General features: G+C 41.6%; 1 protein-coding gene across 1 annotated transcript; it reads left to right on the forward strand.

Moving 5' to 3' along the window:
• The first annotated feature begins 3459 nt into the window (after window positions 1-3459).
• LOC141289427 (proteinase-activated receptor 3-like) lies at window positions 3460-4383 on the forward strand. Its single transcript, XM_073821524.1, has one exon. The coding sequence runs from the start codon at window positions 3460-3462 to the stop codon at window positions 4381-4383; it is 924 nt and encodes a 307-aa protein (XP_073677625.1).
• Window positions 4384-9442: the final 5059 nt, after the last annotated feature.

Here is a 9442-nt window from a genome sequence, read left to right on the forward strand (position 1 = left end):
TTCTACTCCACAGGGGTAGACTGTTTTGGACCTTTCCAGGTAAAGTTGGGACGCCGCTCAGAGAAGAGATGGTGCATTATTTACAAATGCCTCACCACACGAGCGGTGCACCTGGACCTCCTACACAGCTTGGATTCAGACTCCTTTCTAATGAGCCTCAGGAGATTTATTGCCCGTAGAGGTACGCCAGCTGAACTCTACTCGGACCAAGGCACTAATTTCAAGGCAGCAGAGAAGGAGCTGCGTGAGACATTGGATGGCCTATCCTCAGAGCTTCAGCAACTTCTAGCGAAACAGAAGATTGCCTTCCACTTCAACCCCCCCGCAGCTCCCCATTTCGGTGGAGCATGGGAGCGAGAGATAAGGTCGGTCAAAGCGGCATTGTATACAGTTATAGGAGCCCAGCCGGTCTCAGAAGAAGTACTCCGTACCGTCTTACTGGAAGTTGAGGCAATACTGAACACGAAGCCGCTGGGATATACCTCATCCAATATTGCAGATCTGGATGCAATCACACCGAACATCCTCTTGATGGGGCGGCTGGATGGTGCTTTGCCCCAGGTGGTGTACAATAAGAGCGAAGGCCTGAGCAGGAGAAGATGGAGGCACTGTAAGGTTTTGGCAGAACACTTCTGGTCTAGATTTATAAGGTATTATTTGCCAACCTTACAGCATCAGCAAAAGTGGCATACCACCGCTGTGGATCTTATGGTCAACAATGTTATCCTTCTGATGGACCCACAACTTCCTAGGGCTCTTTGGCCATTTGGCAGAGTGATTAAGGTACACCAGGGTGCTGATGGTGGGGTAAGGTCAGCAGATGTTAGGATAAAGCGCGTCACAGTGCGCGTGTCCGCGATCTGTCTTCAGCGAGAAAGAACTACGAGCTTTAGTGTCAGACAACGGTTATAGAAGCATCCTTATGTTCCTTTGAGTGTTTAAAGTTGTGTGCGTCCAGAAAGATAGTAAGTGTTGTAAATTCCACTGTTATTTAGTTGATTCTGTTTACTGAATAGAGAATATAAACGAGTGATATATGATAATTGGATGCTAACGTGAAGTATAAGAGTATTTGAGACCACGCTTGGTGTGTAGTGTGGCAACTCTTGTACTGTTTAGCTGTTTTTGTTTATAATTATTTTGTGTTTGCCATATTTTGTATACAATGCTATTTTGTACTGATGTTCGGGGGAACCCAGTAGCGTTTTAATACTTTTTGTTGCTATAAATGTAAGCCTACTGATATCGTGTACTGTGATAAGAAGAAGCATTGCATGTTAGAATATATCGTTATTTTGATGTGTTGCAGACCACACACACACGCACATCGACGTTCAAGTCAGTGCTGACACTTCTGCCAGACAATACAGCTCTGCATAAGGACTTCTGCTCACCTGGTTCCCCCCTTCATGGCAAATGCCGCTCTGGTGTTCTAACCGGCACACCCGGACCAACTCCACCTCCTTAGCTCCAACTAGCACCTCACAGTCCTTAGCCCCTCAGCTACACACCCAAATTGCTCACTCTGTCACTTATGTCCTTAGGATTTTTTCTCTTCATTTTAACTGCAAACGGGGAAATTATGAAAATGCGTTAATGAAAAGTGGTCTCTCAAATACAGGACAGAATAAACTGTATTGATTACTTGATTTGTGCTAATTTGTCTTTGGGAATGACAGAACATTTATTTTAATTTTATCAAACATTTACCACAATAAATTTAAGTTACATTTGATCTCATTTCATTAACAAAATACATTTCTTTAATTTAAGAAATTCATGTTACATGTTCTCTTGCAGCAGTTGATTCCTTGTATTCCCACGAGTCACGACTGCTTTAACTTATATGCAGATTTAACATGCGCAACGCAACGGAAAATATAGGTCAGTATTTTAATATAATGTGTAATGATATGCATTTTCATTACATTTTACAATATATTTTCATTACCTATATGATGTAAGGTTAGACGTAATCTCGTTGAGGGCACACAGACTCGACATTGTTTTGGTAATCTTTGCGAAATCTTTTCCTTTTGGCACACAAGCATCATTGCTGTCACCCGCAGGACAAACGGTGAATTGCACCCGATGCTCGGTTGTGGTAAAAAAAAAAAAAAACATTCCAGAAACGATTCCAGATTTAGGGGGGCCAGTGGAGTGGCCAAGTGTGCTGACTCAGGGGCACTGGCCCCCCGCCTAGAACCACCACTGAGCTTAGATATGTTATGTAGCCTAATTTGCGCGCATTGGGGAGTCGCTCTCTAAACGCGGGGTATAAAAATTTATTTTGAATGCGCATGCGCGTTTTACTTTTGGTTTCGTTTCAACGGTCGCGCGAAACCCTCTGTGGCGCTGAGCGTGCATTCTACAATTCAAAAGATAACTTTAACAAAACCATTCGAAAGTGGGAGGACGCGAACCTGTCGCTGTATCAGCTCACAGCAGTCTGTGCAGTAGTTAGACTTATGAACGTTTTGTAAAGAAATGAAACCAAGTCGCACCACGACAATTTCTCGCACTCGCACAAATACTCCCAGATATAATTAGAGGTCGCGCAGATTAAATTTTGGGAGCATATCAAGCTCACTAGCCAAAAAAGTGTGGGCACCCCAGAAATAGATGAAGGATGATAAAAATAGACAGTTAATTGTACCCAACATGTATGTGAAATGTTACCTGAGAGAGAGAAAGAGAGAGAAAGAGAGGGGGGAGAGCTCCAGTATAGAAAGAGAGAGCAAGGGGAAAAAAAGAAGGCGAAAAGCCCAGAGCAACAGTTACAGTCTTCTTTTATCATTTTCTTGACCATGTGACTTAAACCCAAATGTGAGACATTCAAACTGACCAATCAGAAAGTTACAGCTTCACCCTCTGTAAAGGTGCGACAATTAGCAGACCCCCAATGTATACAAGTTTTGGCCTACAGGACATGATCACTATCAGCTCCTCTGTGTCCTCAGGAGTGCCAAATGGCCCTTTTGTTTCTGAAGATATGTTTGGGGCAGGAAAGCAGAAGTCTTTGATAATTTTCAACCTTTAAGAAGAAAAAGCAGTGGATCTGCAGAGGATCAGGTCTAGCGGTCATAAATAAACATGTCCTGTTGTAAATAGCAAAGTGTTTTGAATGAACTGTGACAATCATGTTTTCCTAGAGTCAAGACTGTGGAATATGCATTTTTTTAAATTAGTATAGAAAGTGAATATCCTTCAAAAGAAGAAATTCAGAAAGCCTGTTGTTGCATGAAAGAGCATTTTGTGATGCTGATGCAGATACATGCTTTATTTTGAGTATCATGACAGAAGTAAAAGCTTCAGTTCAGGTTTCTGCTGCTGGAGACATTGATGTGGCATTTTGGATGAAACAGGTGTAAAGGAGAACCAGAGAACCGTTGATTGTTTGGTTGCATTTAATTACTGTTTGTGTGTTTCAGCTGTTGATCTTGACACACTGAGAGGACGATGGCAATTCTAGAGCTCTTCAGATTCATCAACTCCTCTCTGCTCATCAAACAGCGGCCTCTCAACATCTCATCAGCCGAGAAGACCGTGTACGCCGGCTGCGCAGACATGACAGCCGTGCTCATCTTCTACCTGGTGCTGCAGTTCATCAACGTGTTCTTGGGCATCCCTGCCAATATCATGGTTCTGTGGCTCATTCGTAAGAATAAGGGCGACTCATCCACCTCAGACATCTTCATTATCCAGCTGGCTGTGCTGGACACCATCTTCTGCCTCATTCCTCCGCTGGAGCTGGCCAACATAGTCTATCTGAACAACAGCAGCACCTGGTACGTCCTGCGCTTCTTCTATGGTGTCAAAGACTCGTCGCCGCTCTTCCTGTCCTGCATCTGTTTGGACAGATATATGGCCGTCCGCCATCCCATCACCTTCACCAACCTCAAAGGCAAGCGGCATCGCTCTGTCTGCGCTGGCGTCGTCTGGTTCATCATTCTTGTCTACGCCGCATTAAAGTGTGTGGGAAACATTCCTAACTTTGATAAAGTGTTCACTGTTATGATCCTGGCAGCATTCACATTCATGCTGTTCTGTAACATCTCCATTCTCTGGGCTCTGAGACAGTCAGCTCCAGGCCGAGATGAGAGACATCCAGTGAAGAAGAAAGCCTTCAAAATGGTCCTCATCATCTTGGCCATCATTGTGGTTAACTATTTGCCGCCGGTGGCTCTCTTTCCCTTTCGAGAATATTTCAATCCCGATGTTTTCCGCTGTTATATCCACTGCATCGCCTTCAGCTTCGTGGACATTAGCAGCAGCATTCAACCGGTTTTGTATCTATCGCGGGAGAAGCTGCCCAATGCTCTGCTGTGCTGCTCTAAAAACGCTGAAATTGCCGATGATCCCGTTTACACCATCAGTCAATGAGCGGCTGATATTGGACTGTTTCATTCGATGGAACTGAACTGTATGCACATAAAAATGTAGGTTTATGCATTGTGTTTATTGTAAACAATGTAATGTGATCATGTTAGATTCATTCTGACAGGAATCTGCAGCTGTTTTATGCTTAAGCATGTTCGTTGTTGGAAAAATACATGGAAAATGTAAGTACCAGCCTGCTGACCAGTTGCATATTTTGCGCGCATAAACATGTTATTAGCAGTGGATTTTAGTTTTCGTTTAAGTGCATTCATAATGTCGCATCAGACTCATTAATGTATACTTTATTAATTTGTCTGTAAATTCGGTTCTGTTCAAGGCAGCTGCTTTTTAATGTTAAGTCAGCTTTATTCTGTTTGTAGGCAGTGTCTACCATGTTTACAGCTCGTCTGATCTCGTCTGATTCAGCGCTAAATCTTCATACTTATAGTTGGGTTCGAGTCCCCCTAAGTCGAGTCCGAGTCAAGTCCGATTCTTTTACCAATCGAGTCCGAGTCCAAAATGAGTCGAGTCCGAGTCCAACAAACACTACTGTTTGTCGGTAACTTAACCTTGTTTTAACCTTTACGACTAGAATAAGGCAATGACAATTTAAATGTACCAAAAGCAAACCTCTATTGCATATTGCCATTTGGATTTTGATTTCACACCATCTCATAATTAGTGTCCTGCTCACTAAACGAAAACGTCTCGGTTAACATTGTTTTCTTCAATAAGACGTGTCAAATCTCCCTAAAATAACAATATTAACTCTCGTATATATATTAGTTATAAGTATTTATCCACTGAAGAGATCAATCAACGAACTTTATTTAGTTAGTAAAACGAAATGAACGTTATTTTTTTAGTTACGCAAGCGCGCCCCTTGATATTGAGGACAGGAGAAAGCGGTGATGGAGAAAGAGCGTGCTGGAGTAAAGAAATAAAACAGTGTTTATAATATGATTTTCAGAAACTTTACCTTGGCTTATTTTAGGTATAAAATTAAAATTACCTCATCATTATAATGCGGTTTGACCACTTTGAGACACATGATATTCTAGTTTGTTTATGAAAAAAAAAAATTAATTTCAGCGTTAGAAAAATAAGAGTCATCTGCGAAGTTTTAATTCGTTCAAATGGTAATGATTACTAAAAACAACCAGCTGGGAACGTTCTGGGAAGGTTCTTTTTAGGTTAAAAACTAAAAAAACTAAAAATAACCTGCAGGGAATGTTCTGGGAAGGTTCTTTTTAGGTTATAAAATGTAAATAAAAAATAACCTACAGGGAACATTCTGAGAACGTTCTTTATAGGTTATTAAAAAGAGAACCTACAGGGAACGTTCTCATTTTGTTCCCGAGAAAAATAACCAAATGGGAACGTTCTGTGTTTCGTCAACAGTTTTGTTATTATTAAACTCTCTTAAATTACATAATTTCAAAATGTATTGAACTTCATAGTTATTTCCTGACTCTCGAAACTAACAGTTACATTATGAGCTGAGAGAAGTCTGATTTCATTGAACGTGTTTCCCCATGTCCATTACAAACACACTCAAACTTACTCAAGACTCATTTATTTCTTAATAATATTTGTCCAAAATACAGCTATTTGAAAATCTTGAATCTGAGGGTGCAACAAAATCAAAATACTAAGAAAATCACATTTAAAGTTGTCCACATTAAGTTCTTAGCAATGCATATTACTTATCAGAAATTAAGTTGATATATTTACAGTAGAAAATTTACAAAATATATTCATGGTACATGATCTTTACTTAATATCCTAATGATTTTTGTCATTAAAGAAAAATCAATAATTTTGACCAATACAATGTATTGTTGGGTATTGCACCCAAGACAACATGTTTAGGTTTTCTCCCAAGGAAAGATTCTACAGCATTAAAAAGATATTGTTATTGTGAATAAGTTACAATTTACATACATTTCCTCACACTTCACATTTGTTTGATAAATATTATGGATAATCGTACCGTGTTTTCTGTGTTGTCAAATGAAACTCGAATAATTAAGAAAATAACATACAACAATCACAATAAGAGCTATTCGTTCTAACAGAAAATAAACATAAAACCAACACATTACTGTTTGTAGCCAGCAACATTCATCTATTTCAGTATTATCATATTACAATGTTACAAATATGTGCGTGATTGTATTTATGATATACGCTAAAAAAAAGGTGCTTTAAAAGGTTCTTCACAGTGTGGTTTCACAAAGAACCATTCAGTCAAAGGTTCTTTAAAGAACCATATCTTTCTTACCTTTTTATAATCTGAAGAACCTTATTTTGCCGTAAAGAACCTTTTGTAAAAAAAGGTTCTTTATGCAACCATTCAGACAAAAAGTTTTTTCTATGGCATCGTGAAGCACCTTTATTTTTAAGAGTGTATTTACTGACAATGATTCGGTCAGACTGCACTGAATGACAAAACAGTCATAAGATCCTTTGTGGTTTCTGGCAACCTTCAAATCCAAAAATAATAATTCAATGAACAAACATTTACAAATGAAAACCAAAATCTGTCTTAGTGGTTTCTGTGCATGCTTAAAATAAAAAAATTCACAGAACAATGCAAGTCACGGCTTTTGATGATTTTAATGTCATGTGCCATCAGAGGATTCTGCTTGGTTTTAAAAAACTGGGGAAGTTTGCAAATCTAAAGATTTCCCCATAAACAATGATTGATTTTCAGTTTAGAGTTGGTTATTCGTATGGTCTAGGTGGTCATATGGCATATATATGACATTTTACAGAAACTCAAAAAAATAAGAGTCCTGACTGGATTTAAAAAACATTGTTTTAAAAGAAAGGACCCTAAAAAAAAAAAATCAGCCAGTAGCAGCAGATCATGTATTGCACTATACAGTAACTGAATAAGAGAGTTACAGAAACTTAAATTACAGTAAATGCTCATTATGTTAGATTTAGCAGCAAAGACAATCTAGTGATTTAACTTGTTTTAACATGTCTAATGTATGTCTAATAAACCAGTCTTGTTTATTGTTTTATGTTGTTTCATGACAGTGCTAAAAAAGATTTTAATTTTGCACTTCATAATAATCCCTGTCCTTTCAAAAGGTGATACAGATAAACAGAGACAAACTCACTGAACTGAATTCAATGTGTGGACTATCACAGCCAAGTCAATTAACCTCAAGTTTCATTCCGTTCATAATTCAATTCCGTTCAATCTTAACCCTCCGGAATGTTGCAAACACTCAAATGTTAAAAGCAAAGTCACATTTTAACAAAGCAACATCCCAAACAGGAACTTAAGTAAGAGCTGACTCAGATTAGAAAATGCTTACTGAAAAAAACGTCTCGGGTTACTTGTGTAACCCATGTTCTCTGAGTAGGGAACGAGACGCTGCGTAGAAGCTTACGCATTGGGAAACACCCCTGGTGTGACGATTGTCTGAAGCCCTATAGAATCACGCCAATTCATTGGCTGATGGCGCGAAGCTCCACCTCACGCAATACGTGACCAACCTAGACAGCACGCGCGCCATCTTATTCCTCAGATTTTCCTATCGAGGAAGCCGGAAGAGCGTGAGGAGCTTGGCAGCACACGCAGCGTCTCGTTCCCTACTCAGAGAACATGGGTTACACAAGTAACCCGAGACGTTCTCTTTCATAGGTTCACTCAACGCTGCGTAGAAGCTTACGCATTGGGAACGGTATACCAAACACGCCAAGCTATACACGCTGCCAGAGATAGACCCTAACAAGGCCATAACCCTAACACAGCTGGCTCAAGCGGAAAGAACCCGGGAGCCAGGAGCTGTGCTAACATCTAGGTTATAAAACCTGACAAAAGTATGGGGAGAGGACCAACCTGCCGCCATACAGATGTCCTCCAGAGGAACTCCTCGAAACAACGCCAGGGAGGAAGCCACTCCCCTGGTAGAATGAGCTCTAATGTCCAGAGGTGAAGGCAACCCACGCACCTCATAGGCCATAGAAATCGCATCCCTAACCCAATGGGATATTGTGTGTTTTGAGGCGGCTAGCCCTCTGCGGCCTGCCCCAAAACACACCAACAGCTGCTGAGACTTACGCCACTGACTAGAGCGGTCCACATACGCCTTCAGCGCCCTGACAGGACAGAGTAAATGAAGACTGCTGTCCTCACTCAAAGAAGAGGGAGAAAAAGCCTGCAGTACTACCACTTGCGAACAGAAAGACGCAGAGAGCACTTTGGGGACATACCCAGGTCTAGGCCTAAGGATAGCCTTGACTAGACCGGGTGCAAACTCAATACAGGACTCATCTACACAGAGGGCCTGTAAATCCCCGACACGCTTTAAAGAGGACAACGCTAATAGCAAAGTAACCTTTAATGTCAGAATCCTCTCTGGAGCCGACTCTAAAGGTTCAAAGGGGGGCTCAACTAGCCCCTTCAGGACAACAGAAAGGTCCCAAGAAGGAAAACTAGGAGGACGAACTGGCCTCAAACGCTTAACTCCACGCATAAAGGAGGAGACCAAACGGTGCCTACCTAACGGGACATCGTCAGAATCCCTCCGGGCAGCAATAGCCGCAACATAAACTCTCAAAGTGGTAGCGGCCGCTCCAGCTGAGAGCTTTTCCTGCAGAAACTCCAGCACTGAACCGACCGGGCAGTTAACTGGGTCTACAGAATGAGCCAAACACCACGACTCAAAAACCTTCCATTTGGAGGAATAAAGCCTCCTAGTAGAAAGGGCCCTAGCGCTACTAATAGTCTCACGGACTCCATCCGAGAGACTTATGTCTACTGGCAGCCCCTGATCGGCCACACCCACAACTTCCAGATCTCTGGACGAGGGTGCCAAATTTTGCAGTGGAGCTGACTCAGCAGATCCTTCCTGATTGGAATCTCCCACGGTTCGCCCTCCAGTAGGGAGATCAACTCCGAGAACCACGTCTGGGACGGCCAGAACGGGGCCACTAGGAGGAGACGCGCGCCGCACGTCCTCACTCTGCCCAAGACCGCTGGGATGAGCTTGACAGGAGGGAAGGCATAAAGCCTCCTGTCCGGCCAGGGATGCGCCAGCGC

Source organism: Garra rufa, chromosome 17, assembly GCF_049309525.1.
Source record: "Garra rufa chromosome 17, GarRuf1.0, whole genome shotgun sequence".
Classification (NCBI taxonomy): domain Eukaryota; kingdom Metazoa; phylum Chordata; class Actinopteri; order Cypriniformes; family Cyprinidae; genus Garra; species Garra rufa.

Excerpts from the sequence above, each read along its gene's own strand:
- LOC141289427 (XM_073821524.1), top strand. The coding sequence starts at position 3,460 with ATGGCAATTCTAGAGCTCTTCAGATTCATCAACTCCTCTCTGCTCATC.